Source organism: Pantherophis guttatus, chromosome 5, assembly GCF_059756535.1.
Source record: "Pantherophis guttatus breed Tessera chromosome 5, ASM5975653v1, whole genome shotgun sequence".
NCBI lineage: Eukaryota > Metazoa > Chordata > Lepidosauria > Squamata > Colubridae > Pantherophis > Pantherophis guttatus.
This window is the reverse complement of record NC_142067.1, coordinates 25955243-25977304: the sequence shown is the minus strand read 5'-3', so window position 1 is coordinate 25977304 and position 22062 is coordinate 25955243. Positions and strand designations below refer to the sequence as shown.

The following is a 22062-nucleotide window of genomic DNA, read 5'->3' as shown; positions in this document are numbered from 1 at the left end:
AGTAACTGAGCTAGAACAAGTGGACTGGTTTCTAAGTGTTTTAGAAAGACCATTTTTGAGGACTTGTTAGAAATGTTTATATTAATAATTTTCAGCTTAGTCTGCATGAGACCTGTATTTACCTGAATTTAAACTATAAATGTACATTGGCTGTTTATTGGTTATCTATGCAGTCTAGTTTTTTTTTTAAAAAAATGGATGGATGGATAAAAGGATAAAAAATTAGTTTTGGGAACTGTTGTAGTCCCAAGATGTCTGTCAAAAATGTATTGGAAATGTTTTACTAAATTTCAATATAAGATTTTCTGTTTTTCCAAATCAACAGTTGGCTATGTGGTAATAGACTTTCTTTTTATTCTTTGACAGTATTCTTCTTGGTCAGAGCTGTAGTGGCATTGTATTCAGTACTGATGATTACTTCCATCAGATCAATGGATGTTGGAGCTATAATGTTTCTCAGCTTGGTGCTGCTCATGAGTGGAATCAAAATCGAGGTGTGAAAATATTAAGATATGTTAATGTAGAAACATGTACAATGAAATATGCACTTAAATTGGTATTATAAATATGAGAATTTGTAACAGATTCATTGGTATATGCAATAATATCCCCATAAACAGTAGGGAATTTGAATTTATAGCATGGTTCCTTACTATTTTTTTCTTTTATGGGAAGTTTTGGTAAATGGAAACTGTCTTGTGCCTATCTTCTCTATAAGTGCAGACAAATCTAAAATGTTAAGGGTAAAGGCAAACCAAGTTAAGCTTAGTACTTTTTCTTGCAAATTGTACTTTTCAACATGATCAATAATTTTCTATATGAACAATCACTTGACCATTCATATATAAATGCAGATTTGGGGCATCTTTGAATATTTAATGGGAAGGGTGAGGCAATGTAGATAATAACTGTACAGAAGATGTAAAGGCTATCAAAACATTTTGCTAGATCTTATGAAATTAGAAAATGTTTATGATATTAAGTATAGTCTTCAGAATTTAAGAAGAGCTAAATCAAGCAGTGACTAGTCTAGTCTAGTCTATCATTCTGTGCCAGTGCTTAGTCAACCGGATATATTCAAACAGGAACAGGGAGATGATAGGCCTCTTCAACTTTTATTCTGTCAGGAGGTTTTCAAAATTATTTTTGCTAAATTATTTTAGCTGCCATTTATTTAATTGAATTCTTATGTATTGCAGCAAAAGAAGCAATGGATCTAGGAAGATCCCCAATTATTATAGACAACACAAATACGCAAGCCTGGGAAATGAAGCCTTATGTGAAAGCGGTAAATAAAGTAGCCACTTTTAATGGAGATTCACTTTTATAAATTAATTATATAAATCAAATTTCTGTAAATGTATTAATCATTTTTGTCATACATTTCATCATGTGTTAAAAATCTCAATAAAACTTAAAACTTTTACTGGAATAAAAATATGTTAAATATGCTGAAATTGAAATACAATCTTATACATGTCGTCTTAAAAGAAATCCCATTATACATAATAGGACTTATTTCCAATTTGGTATATAAGGATTGCAGACAAGATCAGAAAAACTTATTATTTGATTCCTTTTATAATTGTAATTCTTGTTTGCTTAGGCTCTAGAAAAAGGCTACCATGTGGAATTCCATGAACCTGATACATGGTGGAAGTTTAATCCTGAAGAACTAGAAAAGTAAGACTTAAATTATACTTTACTCATTTGAAAAAAAAATGTATGAGACTTGAGAAATATGCAACTTGAAACTTTTGAAAACTTTTGTATAAACTTGAAATTATCTTTTTTCCCTGCTCCAAGACTAATTTCTTTTCTAGGCTTTGTGAAATAGAATGACACACTGTGCTTTCACTTGGATATTTTATTAATTTTTAATTATGCTGATGCTTGTAATTAAGTAAGGTGGATAGTTCAGTTACAGTGACAGCAGAATTGCTGTACAGTTACAGCAATGGGTGCACCTTTGGAGGTTAGGAACAGATCATGGTAGAGGAAATTTATCTATGTGATCTCTAAGAGTCAACACCAACTTCTTGGTATACATCTTATAACTACAGTTTCCTTTTATGCTCATAGAGTTTCATTCACAATCTCCTTTTGTTATTCAATTGATCCACAAATTCCCTAGGGCTTGCAGGCTACATACAAGTCCTATTATTGACTTGCCCCAGAGGTCCATTCAGGTATTACAAATCCAATATATCAGTGGTACCCTGTGCCAGGATACTTGGCAGCAGTTAAACAAAGGAAATGAAGAAATATTTCATGCTGCTGCTACTTTTTTGAACATCTTTTACATTCAAAATCACTGCTCAATTGATGTTTTTCCACTTAAATATATATTGGTCCTTGCAATTTTTTTTGAAGAACACAAACTGAAGGCATTCTAAGTGGTATTCCAAGATGATCGGATTTTTATCTCTTTAAATTATTTTCTTTTATAGGAGGAATAAACATGGGGTCAGTCGTGAGAAGATTGTGCAAATGCTGGAAAGATATGAATATCAAATTTCGATACCCATTGTCATGAATTCAGTGCTTCCTTTTCATAAAACTTCACAAAGACCATATTTACAAAGAAGACAGAGGTGGGGAGACTGTTCAGTCTCTTGGAATACTTGTAATGTATCACATAAGCAAGGATACATTTAAGGTCCATTTTCTTTATCAGTAATAGCTTGCCATTTATACACAATTAGAGTACACAATTACACAATCTATTGAAAAGACTTTAATTCCTTGATCATTTTTAAATATGCAGTTAATTTCTTTTGTGACTAAAATAGGTTTAATGCAGATTAAATATCTTGGAATTATTTATAAAAATGTAAATGTTTAATATTAAAATGTAAAATACTTTCACATTTTATATTTGTACTAATCTTGATTTTATTGAAACTTGCGATAATCGCTAATTTTTAGTGCAACATTTCACTTATACCACAAACTGCTGAGCAGTTTTTTTTTCTCAATAGAATATCATGGATTTTTAATAAACAAATAACAATAGGGTAACACTTAATATAGGAATTACATTTGAACAATTCTTTTTTCTTCTTTTAGTAGCATTTCAAGTTCTCCATATCTATTGATAACAGTTATGTTATTATGAAGCTTATCAATCAAACATTGACATTCAGCTGAAGTTCTTACGTTTCCATTTTCTGATCTGTACAGAATTTTATCTGTGCAAGTTGTAAGTTGCAAAAGTGGTAGCAAGATTCTGCAGTTAAAATCTGTGACTTTGAATATCAGCATGCAGCATGGGATTTGTATTCTTATAAATCAGTTCTCACATAGAACTTTTTTATCAAATTCTAAATCCACGCTATTATGGTATGTTAAATGTTGTGCCTTTTGATATGGGTACTTAGTTTTCTTACAAAAAATTTAATACAATCAAATATGTTGAAAAAGTGAAACTGACATTAGTTACACCATATTACATTTGTTTAGGATATGATATATACAGTATCCAGTTCATGATACGTTTGTGGCTGAATTCACAAAAGGTCTTCGTGCTAATGCCATGTAATAAATTGAATCCCTCTTCTTTTTGCATGGTTTTGTACTACTGTTTCAGCAATCCAGTCTCAATGGAATTGAGTTTTACACCAGGCTCCATTTCTCCATGGGAACCTTTGGAAGTTAAAGAGTAGCATGCCCTGTATAAAAAGTTCCTATAAATTATTAAGAACTATTAGTAGAAATAATTTGGCCCTCATGACTATATTTTAAAAGAAATAAATTTATGCAGGGCCTAATACCCATGCTCAGGGATGAAATCTGAAAAAGTAAAGACATTTATTAAAGCAGCAGCCTGAAATACAATTTAAACATACTCTTCCATAATATTTCTAGATAATCAAATTATTAATGGAAATATTCACTTTATCTCTCATGTCTAGGCTGACATGTTGTTCTACTGACTCAACCTTACAGAAAACTTTTACTTATATTGTATGATTTTGTATGAAACCTTCAGCCTTCACCAGGATATCCACATGATGGAATAAAGGTTCCATTACACTTTGCCCTTTGACAGTGAATTCAAATGTAGGATATGTAGATCATTCTACACCTACAACTTCCAAATGTTCACTAAGGACCATGTTGGCTGGGAAGGGAAATGAAATCAATACATCTCTAAGGCACCCAGGTTCATGAAAGTTACCTCGTAAAGTGGATGGAATATTTACTAGTCAGAATACTGTAGTTAAGTGATTTTTTTTCAACAGTCATATTTGAAAACCCCAAATCTCTTTAACTACATGGTAATATCTGGCAATAGTATCTACTGAAGTGCAGTTTTGATCAATTATTTTTCTCTACAACTCTACTTTTTCTACTTTTTTATTATTTATTATAACTATACAAACATACAAACATGACTTTCTGTTTCTTGTGTTTCTTTTTCTTTTAAAAGATAAACACATAGAGGATTGAAGAATCATGCAAATGAGACTCGAACACCAGATTGAATTCTGGATAGTTATTAATTTTTGTGTGTCCTAATCTTTAATGTATTGAAAAATATGCATGTAAATATACTAAATAGAAATAATTAAAAAATATTTTGGATAATTTACTGCTTAATTTGTTTGCTCCATTGCCATTTCCTTTTTTTAAGTAGAAGAGGTTCTTGTAAAAATTAAGTTAAGTTTAATATATTAAACTTTGCATTTAACAATGTGTGCTTATAACTATTAATCGGTGCACCAGTATTTTGCAAGTTAATACTACATATTTTGTCATTAGTAATAAGAATATTGCCTTTGTTCATCTCAGCATAATTATCTAGCTGATCATGATATGCAGAAAACTAGGGAGATAACTTTGAGGCAAAGATTCAGGAACCATTACCTAAACAAAAAAGACAAAAGCATTCCTTAAGGCTAAAAAAGAGGTAACATTAAGAAGGAACCTGGGTTGGCTCTTTCCTGACTCACTGGGGAACAAGGGAAAGAGAAACTCTATCAAACTTGCAAGATTCTGTTGTTATAGTCTATCTGAATAAAATGCAGCTCTAGTATTACTGTTTTTTCTGATCTGGTCTACCAGAAAAGCCTCATATGATATGGAGGTGACTTTTCCTTTCAGAAGTAGACATTATTTGTCCCCAATTTTGTACTTTTGCTTATAGCATACAACAAGCTCCACTTTTTCTACTTTTGTATTAATCATCATCTTGTTGCCACAAAAGTGAAACAAGCATGTGAGCAAGCAAGGCAAGTCTTCACCTTTATGTCAGTTTGAACGGATTGGGTTCCAGCTTAAAAAAAAAAAAATCAGTAGGAAAACAAATGTGTATATCCCTGTGCATATGAGGGAGTTGGGTTGGGGAAACTCGCAAGGCACATTTTGGTTCTCAATACTACTTAACAATTCTACTGTGGTTGTTAGGTGTTTGGGGTCTGAGTATCATCATTATGCTAATGACATTTGAGTTCTTCTCTATAACATCAGAAACAGAAGAAAGTGAGTTATGATTTGAAACTAGTGCATTTAGGAAATAGAGGAGGGCCAATAAATTGAGGTTGAATCTTGCAAGACCTTGTGGGGAATTACCAGATATGGGAATTAAGAACTTACATATTGCCCTCATTTAAGAAGCACATAGCTTGGAAGTCTTTCTAGGGTCATGGTCATCAGTTATGGCACAATAACCTGTCATCTGGGGTGCTTGTAATTTTAGTTGTATATCAGCTCCTGCTCCCTTTCCAGCATAGGTTAGTTTGACCTTAATTGTTCACATCTGGTGGATTACTGCAATGTTCTATGTATGGCACTATCACTGATTTTATTCCAGAAGTAACCACTAATTTATTCAGTGGGATACCCTAAAGAATTTACAGTACCCTCCAATTAGTTACTGAGATAGTTTTGCTTTTGACATAAACTATTTGAAAGCACATATCTGATGGACGTAGTCAAGGAAGATCTTCCTGCATGTGCTAAAAGCAAACATTCTCTTGCAGTTATTTTACAGGTGGCCCTTCCCTGCAAATTTGTGAGGACCTACTGTTACATCTTTTTTATACCTGTTGATAATTTGGCTTTTTTTACAATATTTCACTGACTGAGTGTTGTATTAATGGTTATTTTTGTTTTCCTTCTTATTTATAATTAATGTTATTTTTATATTGTTTTAGTGGCTGTATTATGGAATCCTAATCATTTTATTGTAAACTGCTTTTAAGAGTCACAGTATGGAAAAACAGTATATACATATTTTTAATACTATGTACTTAATTTATTTCCAGTATTTATACCCTAATCCTACAGGTAACAATAATATATATTTTTGAAAATTGAAATACTTTATGTAATGCTATTAAGATTTAATGTATTTTAAAGTTAAACTTAACTTTATTTCAATCTTGCCTTTGTAAAATATGATGTATACAGGTAATCCTTGAAATAATGGAGCTTGGCCATTATGTTTTCATGTGATGATGGCCTTAAGAGAAGCATCAATCCTCCCATCCCTGCTCCCCCCAGTGACTTATTAAACAAATGTGTGGCTCATTAAGTGAAGCACGGGATGCCTTAGAAGTCCTGGGTGGACTAACACAGGCATAGGCCAGCTCTCCAAAGGTCACCCTACCCCATGAGACACTCCATGTGCTGCTTCCCACTCATTGGGTCCCCATAGGCCTTTTCCTAGTCCCACCAGGTCCCTGTTGGGCTTAAGCGGAGAAGAAGGTGCCTAAGTGAAAACTTCAAAGGACCCTCCTCTTCCCCCTCTCCATAAACTTGCACAAGATGAATCAGATGGCCAGTATTTCCAATACCATCTTGTGTCCCAGCAGCAAAGGAGGAGGGATGACATGTATGAAGTTGGTGACTTCTATGAATAAGAAAAAAGGGAGTCCCGAATGTGCATTGGGAAAATTGAGGTGCACAAAAAGGATGGGAGGAAAGGTGACGAGGAGGAAATATGAGTAGCTTCTGTTTGGCTTCCTGCACAGACAAGCTATTTGTAAATTGAGGGGGTGCATTCAATTACACTTCTTGTAAAAGCAGATGCACACTAATGTTTCTAGCAAAGATATTGGGAGTGGTGAGTTTTGCCTAAAAGATCAACTTCACAACAGTTAAGTGACTGGTCATAATTCAAGGACTACCTGTAATTTAGAAATTGAGTAGTGTAGAAACTTTAAAAATGAAACATTAAAAAGGAAATAAAATGGAGCAATAGATAAAGTAACAAATTGTACAAGAATCAATACATCTTTTTAAAAACGTGGAATTGTGGCAGATCTCCTAAGGCAGGAAAAAGTCACGTTTAATTTTTATTTGTTTATTCATTTTGTTGGAGGGAGCACTTTGTCTTTTTTGTAAAAATCGGCTTCTAGGCAATAGTTGTTGGGGGTGGTCCTGATGATCTGAAAAATAGACAATGCCAAGTTACAGTACCCATTTTGGAAGCAGAAATCAAATGCAAAGGCTTAGCATGCAGCTTAGTAATAATACCTGTGAAAAATATATTGGAATAAAAGATTATTACAGACTGATTATCAGAGAACAGTGAAATATGACTGCAAAAGGACAAATATAATTTTAAGAAAATAGTTTCCAAATCACAGGAATGATAATTCCAGTTTATTCTGTTTTAGTCAGACCCTGCTTGAGTATACACCCAGTTCTGAGTACCACACTTTAAGAAACAATGTTAAATAACTTCCATCCAACCTTTGTTTTTACGGAAAGTTAGGCACTCAGTTTCAAAGTACCCTGGATTAAGTGATCTGGAACTGGATCTTTTTCAATCAGGGTTCAGACTGTTACAGCATTGATAAGACATAGAGAAGGTGTTGGTGGCACTGGTGTATGACCTGTGAAGAGCTTGGGAAGGGATGGTACATCCATTCTGATTTTCCTGTACCTCTTACCAGCTTTTGATACTATTGACTATGGTATCCTTCTGTGCTGGTTCCTGGAGCTGGGAGTGGGAGGCACTGTTTGGATGTGGTTCTCTTTCCTCTGTAACCAGTTCCTGTCAGTGTTGGTGGGACAGGATAGGTTAAATGCTAGTACCCTGTAATAAGGAGAACCTCAGTGCTTAAGTCTCACCCCTCCTTATATGAGATGGGGAGAGATTATCCAGTGGCACAGGATGCGGTATCAATATACTGGTGATATCCAGCTATATATTTCCACCCAATTGGCCAAATAACATTATCCAGTGTTGGTCCAATACCTGGAGGCTGTAAGGATTTGAATCAGGAGGACTTGAGTTTGCCTCACCCCTAGCAAGAGACTCTTCTGTTTTTGGTCCTCTTTGACACTTGATGGGGTAGCCTTCACCTGAACAGAGCTGGTCCACAACTTTGGGATCCTCCTAGCTTGTGGCTCCTGCTTGAGGAGTAGATAGCAACCATGGCTCGGAGGGCTTTTGCACAGATCCATTTTGTGTGCCAGTTGCACCATTCATGGGTCAGGAGTCCTTGCTCACTGGTGACTTCCTAGTGGATTTCCATGATTACAGATGGCTGCCTTTGAAGACCATCTGGAACTTATAACTAGTTCAGAATTGGCAGCACATGCAGTTCTGGTTGCTGTATGGTATGTTCATATTACACCACTGTGTGAGCAGCGCTAGCTTCTATTTTCTGGTTACAGTGCAAGGTGTTGGTTGCCACCTTTAAAACCCTAAATGGCATGGGACCAGGTTATTTGTGAGACTACTTTTCATCTACCCTCTAAATAGCCTTGAAGAGCTGATTCTTTTCAAGAGCATTGGGGTAGCATGAGGTTGGATCCCAGCAAGATTGTGCAGGGGAGAGTTGTCCAAGGTCATTGTGAGTTTTACTCAGTTTTTGTTTAGTTCTGATTATTTGGGTTGGAGGGGTTGTTTTTACTGTTTTGTAAGCTGCCCAGGGTTGTGGATGTGGATGGTTTAGTTTGGATTCCTATTCAGTAAATCATGGTAAAATAATCAAATAGTGATGGGACACATTTCAATCAGCCATAGTCAAGATTTGAATTTTGGGGATTTTGCACTAGTCCAGTGATGGCTAACCTTTTATGTCACCATGTGCCAGTCTGCATGCCAAAAATGGCACGCAAAACCATCCCACTTGGACTGTGTGGCCTTTCTGGCCTTTGCACGCACGGAAGTGGCAAAACCCAGAAGAGCGTTCCGTCACGCATGCGCGAGCCAGCACCCAAACTTCCTGTTTCCAGCACGGATGCGTGCCCGATGAACAGCTGGCCATCACGCATGCGCGCAATGTAAACCTGGAAGTTCGGGTGCCGGCTCATGCATGCGTGATGGAATGCTGCTCTTCCGGGATTCGCCAGTCCCGCTCGTGCGAAGGCCAGCTGACTGGCGCACGTGTGTGCACAGGAACGTGGACAAGGAGCCAATGAGGCCGCGCATCCCTCGTGGGATGGTTCTGCGTGCTGCTTCTGGCACACGTTCCATAGGTTCACCAACACGGCCCTAGACCATGTACTTGATTTTTGCATTGGTTTGTTAAGAATTTAAAATTAAGCTGCCTAGGAGAACAGCAAGGTCTTGTAAGGCTCTTAGGAACACAATCAGGATGGGAGTTAAGAATAACTAAATAGATAAGTTTAAAGGTGTTGAATACATTTGTCTTTTCAAATATCACAAACATTTTTCAATGTAGCTTTCAGAAATTTCTGCTGTCTTTTCTTTGAACCAGACATTGCATCTCTTATATTCATGTATGAATTTATTTATTAAATTTGTATGCCAGCCATCTCATTAAGAGGTGACCGTAGGCAGCGTACAACCATGTAAAAACAAGATAAAACACTAAAATAATAAATATTAATATTAAATTACCTATTAATGTTACATAGAAGGGAACAAAATAAATTTTAATTTAAGATTTTTCTTTTGAATTTATATATATTATGACCTGTGTATGTACATATGACAGTAAATAAAACAAACCTAAGTGATTGTAGATAACAGTGATTAATATGATCAAGGTATGTCCCCCGCCAGGTAAGTATGATTATTATTAACAGTGATTAATAATGCAGTCCTATACATGTTCATTCAGAACTAAATCCCATGGTATTCATTAAGAGGAGGTTAATTTATCCATAAATTTACAGTATAAATATTAGGCCTTATTATTGCCAATACCAACTATGTGTGTGATACAATGTTTTGGATTTTGAGCACAGTGACAGAAAATGCAATTAACGTGGCAAAATAAGGTGCTAAGAATCACCCCTCTTCCTGCTACCATGAAGATCATAAACAGAAAATGCTAGTTTTGAATTACTCCCTGCACACAAAGAGAAAAATGGTAGATAAGGAAGAACAGTTCTAAATTTATTTCCACCTCATGCCCCACTGGGTCATCATTTCAGAGATATTTAAAGAGAGAAACAGAATGACCAAGGGTTGGCAAAGAAGCAATAGGATCAGGAGCGACTTCCTGCTGGCTTCCTCATTGAGTTTCCTTGAGGGAATCTGGCAGGAAGCATCAGAGATCTTCCCTTTCCTATCCTACCCTACTCAACAAGCAGGTAAGTGGCTATAGTTTGGTGGGACAGTGGGTGATTGCAAGATAGAATGTTGAAAACGAAGATCATGTAACCATAGCAGCAGCCCAGCAGTGCAACAGGAGCCAGTAGCACTGAAGCAGCTACAACTTTTTAAAATTTCATTCCTTCAGCAGTCTTGGATCTCAGATTTCGGACACATTCCTCAAATTAGTCCATTTGAGGTCTCTTGGTTCAAAAATTGTTGCTCTATGATACACTCTTTCATCTACGGTAGTTTAAAGTCATGATAGACAGTTTTAGTAATACATAACTTTTACCCTCTTCTGTTGCAAGTTTGAATCTATCTCCTTGGTATATGTTGACATATGACTGCAAATAGACTTGTGGCTACTATTCATATGAAGGAGTGAACAGCTGATTAGAATCTTGATTTTGCTTTTCCCTATAGAGACTATACACAGAGGGAGAGACAGACACAACCATAAACACTGTATGTATGATAGTTTAGCATATATACTGTAGCTTTTTACAGTGTACAAGAATTTCCTACTCTGACAAATTTGCAATCAAAAATCTCTCAGGAAATCAAGTAGAGAAATGAAAGTGAGAATAAATACAGAATTTATACTTAATTGACTGAAGGAAAGAAGAACCATGCTAGGTGAGACCTAATGCCAGTCTGTTTCAACATTTCTGTTCCATAGTGTCCATGCATAAATTCAATTATGGAATTCTATATGAATGGATGCATAAATTAGCCAGTTGATGTCAGCTAACATATTTTATGTGCTTTGTTCTTCATTTAGGGATTATCCATAAACAATTTGAGAATAAGATGAGGTGAGGTCAAATAATACTGTATTAATAAAAATATTATGGCATGTTAGAGGCTGAAAATGGTAACCACTCTTTCAATTTTAAAACCAACATCCTCCCAGTAATAATTTATGTATGTTATGTATCTTTTCAGGGCAAAACATCATTTCAAAATTGCACATGAGTAAAACTATGAAATGAAGTAAACAATGTAAATTAACATTTTTTTCTCCAGACAGAAATCCACTTTAATGTAAATGATATTCTATGAATTTTACTAGAACTTAAAGATATGGATGAATTCCAAATTTCAGTTAAAAGCAGATTGGAGCAGTTTGGTCTTTGATACCTATTTTAAAAATATCCATCAAACACACTACAGGCATCTTGTAACAGTTCCATGATGAAACCATAATCAGAGAGGATTTTTTTCTTATGTCTTCCATAACTAACTAGAAAAAAGTAATGAATTCTATATTACAACTTGAATAGATCTTTTGTACTAGTATTTTCTGGTTAGAAATGCCTTCTCATGTAACAACAAAAATATATAGGAATGTTTCTAAGTAACGGGTTTTTGGGATAATGGCATTGTTAAATACACAGAATTTAGGGAAATAATTGAGTAAAATATTAAGTTGTGTTAATTGAAAATTAAGATTTGTTAGTGATTTGTACCAATTTATGACGCAATCAATGCTTCGTTTTGAAAAGATGTATTTTATGTTTACGTTTTTAAAAATAATTTTTAAAAATTTTATATATATATATATATGTATGTATGTATGTATATATATATATATATGTATATATATGAATGTTTCATGCTGGTTAATATATCATGCCAGCACAACATCCTGTTCTGTTTTTAAGCTTGCTAAGTACATTCTGTTTTATTATCTAAGATTTAAGTACAAAATATTTTCTGTGGAACTTTTGAATATTTAAAAAAATGTTATGAATCTGTTGATGTGATTAAAGTTGGATCACTCCATAGCTGTCTTAAGGGGATGCTCCATGAGTTATATAATTAGTCATGATGTGTATGCCTGCACTAAGAGCATTCATAATAATTTGTTCATATTTAGTTCTTTATTCTATTTAGGGAACTGATTGTAAAGAGGAAACACAGATTACACAAGATAAAACAAAAAAAGAAACGAAGGAGGAACAGAAAAATAAAAAATGCTGTTATTACATCCGTGGACATAAAATCAGATGGACATTTAATTCCAAGTGATGGGGATTTATCACACAGTGAGCAAGAAAATTCAGAAGACAATGGACAATCAGAATTAGTGACTGGCCATCCAGATGAAGCTAAATTTGACAGTGAGAATGACTCAATGAAGTATAATTATTTACAGCTTTCTGAATTGCAAAAAAAGGAATTCCTTCATTCTGTCGTGGTGAATTCAATGTCTTTAAAGAAGTCACTAAACGCAGATATTACTGAAGATGTATCACTATCAATTACTCTTAATGAAAATATAGGTGGCCAATTATCCAATTGTCATTTATCAAATGGGATCAAAAGCATATCGCTTGCAGAAAGTGACAACAACACTTTAGATCATAGTCAACATTCATTTCAACAATCAGATCAAAATGATGCAAGAAAAAATACTGTATTGACTGAAAAAGAAAACAAAAATACATCTGTTGAAAACTTGGTCCAGGGAAACCAAAAGTTAAGCAATGAAGAGGAAACAACTCTTCCACATCCACATGGAACTTCAAAAAGTAATGAAATGAATTCCTGGGCTTTCTTTTCCTTTGATTTGGTTGATGAACAATTTCAGACCAAGACAGAGAAAAATGAATCCTGTTTGATTTGGCCTGAGGATGTATCTAAAATGTTTCAGCAAAGACCAAAAAAGGTCAAAAGGCCTAAGAAGATGCTTTCAGATGCAACAACAGAAATAACTGATTATAATTCTAGTAAAGAATTAGTGAAGGAAAACAGTGGAAAACTTCTGCATGAAAGTAACAATACAACAAATAGGCCTTTGTCATTATTGCTAATGGAAAATAAGATATGTGATAATGCTAGTGAATTTGTCAGAGGAAGTGGAAAGAAAGCCAGTTTCACAACTGATGAATGTATATTAGCTTTACCAAAGAAAAAAGAGAAATATAAAAGAATCTTCAAATTGGCCCCAAACTTTGATTTACCACGGCATATTCCTCCTAAAAAGAATCAGAAAGTGCTAAACAATATAGATACAGTAACAGAGAAAGAAGGCATTTCAAATAAAGACATTCTAGAAAAGAACAAACAATGCTGTGAACTTCAAGCATCCAATTACAATGCAGTAGTTGAATTTTCTGATTTTGATGTGGAACTTCCCTTACACAATGGTTCCAATCAACTTGCAGACGAATCTGTGAATATTTCAACAAAAGAATCTGATACTCCAATTCATGAATGTACTTTTGTTTCGTGTAAAGCTTCCTCACCAAGTGAGCAAGAATTGTTTGAATGTGATGTAACAATAGAAATTAAAGAAAAGGAAAAGATATCTCCAGATATTTCAACTACTCAGCCAGATATTTTGCATTCAGTTAAACTAATTACTGAATGCCTTACAAACACTATGGCTGAACCTTTTGAAAATATGGAAGTTATTAATGAACGTGAACAAAAAGTAAATTCTCAGATCAAAGATGTTCAAGATTCCGCATATACAAAATCCAGTAATATGGAGCTTCCTTTATCACTAAGATTTGCACTTCAACTAGTAGAACTTTTCGGTTCTCCAGGAGTTCCATTAGGTAATTATTAGCTAAAATAAAGTTGAGGAAAATGTAGAATTTCATATAGTTGAATTTTAAAAAATAATTTAGTAGGTTAAACTTTAGCACACATTTTTAGCATTCATTGCCTTTTTATACAGAAGTTAATGTTATTGCTTACTTTGGGGGTTAAAAATGCCAGGTTAAAAAAACTGAAAATCCCATTTTAATGTTAATGATTAGGGTATACCTTCGTGAACTAAGAGTAACCTCATAAAAATCCTGTGATTAATGTTTAGATTTCAGGCTTGCCAATTTTCAATTTAAATTATTTTCTGTGTATTTAATTATTTTACATGTTTCTTAATCATGTCCCGTAAATGGGCACATCAGTTCCACATTTGCTTAAGCAATGCCATAGTTTTAGGTTTTCAAATATTTAGTTCAAGTGAGAAGATTGATATTTTAAAAATATTCCAGCCCTTGATGCCTTTTCTCTTTGAGAATGTTTTATAGATAACGGTAGTACTGTTCAAACTATTCTGGGAGTGTTTTGCTTATAGGACCAATGTCAACATCACTACAACAAATAATTTTCACAGTCTTGTTGATATTTCTTATTCTGGTCACATGATCATACTATTCAGTTGGTCACCACACTGACAATAGTTTAATTTTGCCAGTTAGTAATACTAGAACTTTTAAATGAAACTCTCTAGATTTTTCCCCATGTAGCTTTACAAAGGATACTACACAATATCATCTCTAGCTTATTAATCATTTTATAACAAAATATAAATACTATGACTCACCTTATGTCATGTTGCTTCAACATATAGACTGAAAGCTAACCAATTGTATTGAATGAATCTTTGGCTTCTACTTTAAAATTCAATTTACTACAACTGGATCAACTGTTCCTTGGCTGAAAAGAGAGAGTGAATAATTGATGAGGGTGAAAACACCTACTGGTTTTACTACCACTGAGATGCCATCTTACAGTTGCCTAAATCAACTTTCTTGATCCAGCGAGCAGCAACCTTCAAAATCACAGCTGAGCTCTAGTCTAGCTGTTGGTCATTCTCTCTGCCAATGATCCCCATTTTAAATCTTAAGAAACAGTTCCCAATTTGGATGAAATGATGAGTTCATCATTTCATCCAAAGTGGAATGGCAGTAGCAGCAAGTGGTCTCTAAAAGCAACTGAGCCAAGATCATGATCACCATTAATGCAACACTATTCTTGCTATTGAGGTGAATTGGGGTTGATTGCTCTTTCCAATCCATTACCTAAGATGGAAGGGCTCATAGAGCCTTAAAAACCAATTATCTCTGTCCAAAGGAAACTGCCAGAAGAATTCCAATTGTTTGTTTTAGAACGGAATATGCTGCCCACTTCCAAATGGTTCTGGTGGCTTCCAAAAAAATCAAAACATAAAAAAAAATCACACACACAGTTGGCCAGCTGATATTCCCAGTCTAAGTGTGGAAAGCACCCTCTCCTTGCCTAAATCTATCAATAACTGGTTGTTAAATTTATATCTACCTTACTCATCCAAGTTGTCTTTCCATTATTGTTTTGTAAAATCCATTCAGATATTATGGTTCCCCAATTGTTCATATTTTTTCTAATTTTTTTTCTTTATACCTCCTTACTGCACTATATCTGTTGCAGTAAATGTAGTATGTGGTGATGTTGTGGTAAAGGACAAACCATAGTTCAGAGACTGGATTCAGTCTGTTTTGAGTTAAGTGAATCTGGCTTCCCCATTGGCTTTGCTTGTCAGAAGATTGCAAAAGGTGATCACGTGACCCCAGGACATTGCAATTGTCATAAATATGAACCAGTTGACAAACATCTGAATTTTGATCACATGATCATGGGGATGCTGCAAAGGTTGTAACTATGAAAAAAGGGGATAAGTCACATTTTTCAGTGACGTTGTAACTTAGAATGGTCACAAAATGAACTGTTGTAAATTGAGGACTACCTGTATTTCATATTTGACTGCTGCAATTATAACAAACATTTTCTATCCTGGATTACATACCTTCATTTATGCAGTTCCAAAGCATCAGGTATATAAAACAATGACAATTTCAATAAACAATAAATGAAGTCACACTGCATATTTTATTTTCATTGCTCCCACTATAATATCTCAAATAATTTAAAAAAAACTTTATAGTTTTCATTTCATTCAGCACAAGACCCAATTTTAAGTTGATAAGCCTTAAGTAAAAAAGTGATATGTGTAAGAGTGAATCAAGTTTAATAGCCCAGTTATCTTGCAAATTCAATGCTATGCCATTAATTGTAACATCATAATTAAATAACCAATGTGCTCTTGGGCTTGATTTACAATAAAATGACTGTCACACCTATTTAATGTAAACTTTCAAACCTATGAGTAGATTAAAAACACTTTGTGTGATCTTGTTTTGTAGATATTTTATCGCCAGATGATTATGTAGTTCCTCTTGACTGGGAAATATCAAAGGAGATCTATTTACAATGGAAGACATCTGTGGAGGTATGGCCATTACTCACCTATATATTATACAAAATAATTGATGGATGTTAGTCAGGGATGAAATGCTACCAGATCGGACCGGATCGGCCGATCCGGTAGCAATGATGGCTGGTAGTTCCGAGAACCGATAGCAATGGCAGCTGGAGGCTCCGCCCACCCGCCCCATTCTCCAGAGTTGGGGAAGTACTATTCCCCAACTCCGGCCTTGCCGCAGAGCCGCTGCCTGCTCACCCTTCGCAACGCGGTGTATCCTACTGCTCACCTTTCTCCCGCGGCTGGCTGTCAGGGAAGGCAAGCACCCAAAAGTTACTGGAGTCGCTCACTCTCCTTCTTGAATGAGCCTCCACAATCACCATTCTGGTCCATGCGCCAGCTGCACAAGCGCACCATTTATTTAATTTACTCATCAGTGGCAGATTGGGTGTGTGCTTGCGCAGCTGGCGCATGGACCAGGGCGGCGATGGTGGCAGCTCATTCAAGAAGGAAACTGAGCGACTCCGGTAACTTTCGGGTGCTTGCCTTCCCTGACAGCCAGCTGCGGGAGAAAGGTAAGGACACGCCGCTTGGTGATGAGAGAGCGGGCAGTGGCTCCAGGGCAAGGCTGGTATTGGGGAATGGTGCATTCCCCGACTTGGTTGAGGCAGGCAATGAGCAGGGGGTGGCTCCAGGGCCCCAGGGAATGGCGCATCCCTGAGCCTTGGCCCCCGACCCAAAGCGAAGAGAGAGCGGGTGACGAGTGGGTGGCAGAATAGAAATTTAAAAAGTTTTCCTACCGGGTTCTGTGGGTGTGGCTTGGTGGGAGGGGGTCTTGTGACTGAGTGGGCATGGTTGTGAGTGACATTGAGTTGGCCACGCCCACTCAGTCACAGGACACCCCCCCACCAAGCCATGCCCACAGAACTGGTAGGGAAAAATTTTAGATTTCACCCCGATGTTAGTCATGTTAAATTATACCTAGTAATTTATGCAATGATACACAGCAATTATTAGACAATAGCAATAGCACTTAAACTTATATACCACTTCATAGTGCTTTACAGCCCTCTCTAAGTGGTTTACAGAGTCAGCATATTGCCAACAATCTGGGTCCTCATTTTACCCACCTCGGAATGATGGAAGGCTGAATCAGCCTTGAGCCGGTCAGGATCAAAGGAATCAAAGTCCTGACAATATGAGCAAAGTTAGCCTGCAATACTGCATTCTAACCACTCTGCCACCACAGCTCACAACAAAATGGATGTGATGATGGAACAAGCATTGCTTGTTCCTTTTGTCAGGTCCTGCTTTGCTAAAGGATGTTTTTTTTCCTGTGGACAGAAGAAATATAAGGTACATATAGCATTTTCCTTTATATTTTATTGCAGAAGAAACAGGAAAATAACCTACTGAAAGAGAATTCCTTGCTCGGTGAGTACAATTTTGTGAGTTTTTATGACTTTTTGTGACTTGCTGATTTATAACCAGCACAAAATATTTGTCATAATACAACATTGTAGTAAGATTAAAGTGGCAATACTGCATCAATGTATAGAGCCAGGTAAGCAAGTGACCACAGATTGATGCTGGGAACTGGGAATCCTGTCCTGTTCCTTCTGGTGAAAGATCCTGACCAGCACAGAAACAAAGGCATGTAAAATCCTTACACTGTTTTATACTGTCTCTCTATCTGTAGTTGCTGCAGCTGCTCTCCAGGGTTCAAATAAGGATGGTCAAGAAAGAAAATCTTCAGAGATAAAACCAGAAATGTCTTTTGGAGAATCATCATTGCTCTGAAAAAATTGTTTCAAGCTACATAATCCAAGCAATAATGCTAGCTTCTCTGAAATTTTATTTAAAAACAATCAACCTTTTTTTTGGAGAAAGGTAATTTCTTCCAATATTTTGATTCTGTTAGCTCTAAGCTTTGACCCATTCTGAATATGAAATTCATAGACTGGAGCTCCACAGAGTCAACATGTTTGCTTCTGGTTTTGCTAGTCTCAATTGTTGAGGTGAATTTTGCATTGTAGAAAAAATGACGGGATAAAGAAAAAAGGAATTGATTGGTTTGTTTTGAATATTACCAAGAGTAAAAAATGGCTTTACCAAGAGAAGATCAATATTACTGTGGCAATAGTAGGCTCATATATTTTTTAAAACCATAATTGCTGAAAATGTGTATTATTTAGTATTGTTGGTTACCCATAGTTCAGTGTGAAAATTCCCTAGCATCTTACCACTCTGTTAAAGAGGACATTGTATTACTTTAGTTTTTGATTCCTCCGTCCCATTTGTTCTCTGTAGACTATTTCTAACCAAATTGTGCCATAACTCCCTTTACAACACCAGTGTGCAATCTTTTCCAGGCCAAGGGCACTAACTTATCAGTGGCATAACAGAGGCTGTATGTGAAAAGTAGTTAGTATGAAAAAGAGTAGGTGAATCTGGGATGGAATCTAAATTGGATTAATTTAATTTTTATTTTATTGTAATTTAAATTAATTATATTCAGTTAATATTATTCCCCATGTATTTAATTTTCCTCTTCCATCCCATTTTAAAAATGCAGGTTTTTAAAACTACCCAAAACAAAAATTTAAATTGTCCCAAACTAGAAAGGTTTAGGCAGTCATACCCCAAAGCTTTCAAGGATCATATGCAATGTGGGGCCTGAAGTCCTGTACAAACATGCAGTAATTCTTAATTATCTCCTGAACAAAAAGAACTGTTTCTGCTATCTCCTTCAAATTTTTTTCTTCTGATTCTTGGTTTAATATGGATTCTTCATATTTATCCAAAGTTTTGCTGAGATAATTGGTTCTCTTTCTGGTTTTTTGATCCCAATATGTCCTCCTAAAACAACTGCAATAATTTTTACCGTCCTTCAAGATCTCACAAAGATGTCTTTCCTTACCTTCATATTCTTCCATGACCATCCTTTTTTATCTTTTTACTTATACAGGTAGTGCTTACTTAACGACTGGTCACTTCATGACCATTCAAATTTATGAGACCCTCCCCACCCCCATCAAATGGTACTAAAAACCCAGATTCAAGTTCTAAGAGTCACCCACTCCAGGCACATGGTTGCATTTTTTGCACTTGAAACCTGGCCCACTTTTATGGCATCCCATGGTCAGTCATGTGACCACAAACTATCATGTTTTTGCAAGAAACTGGTGTTTACTTGCAGTTTCTGGCAAAAAAAACCCCATTGTGATACTACAAGAATGTCATAAAATTGGGTCGGTCATAATAATTGGCACAATTTACTACTGTAATTCTGTCTCGGCTTGTCCTCCCAGGATAGTTGAGGACTATCTGTATCTGGTTGCATCCCTATCCACTATCCTCCATTGTTAAGACCCTCAGATCCTTTTTTTTGTTGTTGTTATCCTATGTTTGGAACTTCTTGGAATACTGCCATGATGATACCTGTTTTGTGTTGAATTTTAAATTGTAAGTTCTTGCATAACTTTAAAATGTCTTAATAACATTATATAAATATTTTTATTTATGATCAGAGCATAACATTTGGTTATAAATTAAGCTATTTTGTGCAAAGCAGATGCAAGAAAGGTAATTATCCAGAGGGAAAGATTATTTAACAAAAGTACCATTATAATGTGGAGAAATGCATTAATTAGTAAGTTAAAAATATCTAAAATTTTATTTGCAACTGAAACTACACATAAGCCCCAATAAAATGAGCTGTCAATGTTATTTAATTGCAATTGTTAATATATGAATTTTAGTTTGGGTGGATGAGACAGTTATAAGACTGTTATACTTAGGGCTGATCTTTCACTAGATTTTTTTTATTATTATTCTATTACAGAATGTGCTTGCTTTTTGGCTTTCCCTCCGGTGGACCATCTAGAATAAAAGTAAACTTCAAGAATCAGCAAAAGTACAAAGCATCAAACTTTTTGAATCCCTATCCGAGTCACCTGCTGCTTTTGAATTTCATTTTCAAATAAAATTGTGAAGAGTGATTGTCATTGTTAAAAGGACAAAGTGAAATAATGTGGCTTCAACTGTTTAAATCATGTATATATGACCCTCCCCACCAAAAAAAAATTAAGGGATATAATATCATAGATTTGGAAAGGTCATGCAGGCCCTCAAATCCATCCTCCAGATGAACGTCATATCTGGCCTAAGGTCTATCCGGCTTCTTCTTGAACATATCCAGTGAGAGGAATTCCTCCCTATGAATTACTGTGTGTAACTCTTCAAACCATTAGAAAATTTGTTAACATTTAACTGGCATCCGCTTGCCATTATAGTAAGATCATTATTTTATGTCCTGCATACTGGAACAAGAAAACAAGTTATACTTGTCTTCTGTGTGATACCTCTTTGGTGCTAGCTAGGAGGACGCTATCCTATGCCTTCAATAAGCATTTTACAATGCTAGATAGACATGTCCTCATATATTTTAGTTTCTAATCCCAAGATTATCCTTATTGCTTTTCTTTCTATCACTTTTTTTCTCCGAATCCTCCTTAAAATGTGGTATACACACAGAACTGGACACCATGCCAAAGGTAGTACAGAGCTGAATTATTTATTTCTATTATTTCTAAATTATATTTTCATTAATTTAATCTATGAGTACAAGTGGTAAATTCCAACTCCTACAATAAAACACAAGACCTTTGTACACAAATAGAATTGCAACTTGATGGGCATTTAGTTGTGCAGTAGTTTACTTTCAGGTTAAATAGTACATAGTATATTGTTCTGGTACAATTCAAGTACATAAAGAGATAACTGGCTACTTCATTATAAGAACAATAAATAGAACTCTAAGGGAACAAGGAGAAGGAGAGGGAAGGGGGAGAAGGGGAAGAGGTAGAAGTAGCTGTAGTAGTTAAATAATACTGGATAACCAGTAATATTTAATGGCTGGAAAAGAAAAATAAAATAACCAATATAGTATAGAAAAATTAAAAAAGATTGGCAAACGAAACAATTCTATAAATAAATACAAAAAATTGTTGATGAATCTGTTTAAAAATAATTTATATTCTCTGTTCATACATTGTAACTTCATAATCAACTAGTTCTATTAATAAATATGAAGCAAAATACAATAAACCCTAGTATCTAAAATATTCTACTGTCAAGAAAAGAGCCAATATGAGAACATATAATTACTATCTAAAACATATTTATCATTTGGAAGTCGGATAGTAATATTTTAAAGAATTTTCATCTCCAAAATATTTAGAAGAAATTACCAATTCTGACTAAATGAGTACGGTATTATGTTACAGCACCAACTACTTTTATCTACTTTAACAAATATAACAAAATGTTTTAAATACTTTTACTAGTTGTAATAGGAAACCCTTTGTTTGTTTTTCCATCCACTCACTCAAAATGATCCAATTCCAGATAGAGATAAGTAAGTAACTTATTGATAGAGATAAGTAAATAAGTAAAGAGATAAGCTCATCAATTGCAAAATAACCAGTGGATATTTTAAAAT

The 22062-nt window shown here is 35.1% G+C and overlaps 1 protein-coding gene across 6 annotated transcripts in view; it reads left to right on the top strand.

Moving 5' to 3' along the window:
• Positions 1–20582, top strand: part of LOC132708967 (uncharacterized) — a 30266-nt gene extending 9684 nt beyond the window's left edge. For 2 of the 6 annotated variants that reach the window (XM_087894768.1, XM_087894769.1), the window contains exons 3-12: positions 367–494; positions 1200–1288; positions 1607–1683; positions 2451–2594; positions 11307–11340; positions 12422–14091; positions 16501–16586; positions 17951–17993; positions 18259–18449; positions 20404–20582. In XM_087894768.1, the coding sequence (XP_087750894.1) occupies positions 11336–11340; positions 12422–14091; positions 16501–16586; positions 17951–17993; positions 18259–18359 (1905 nt within the window). In that variant the 5' untranslated portion in view covers positions 367–494; positions 1200–1288; positions 1607–1683; positions 2451–2594; positions 11307–11335 and the 3' untranslated portion in view covers positions 18360–18449; positions 20404–20582. Of the gene's footprint in view, positions 1–366; positions 495–1199; positions 1289–1606; positions 1684–2450; positions 2595–10948; positions 11162–11306; positions 11341–12421; positions 14092–16500; positions 16587–17950; positions 17994–18258; positions 18450–20403 lie in introns of those variants that run through there. The other 4 variants (XM_087894766.1, XM_087894765.1, XM_087894767.1 and 1 more) reach the window with 3 other exon arrangements.
• Positions 20583–22062: the final 1480 nt, after the last annotated feature.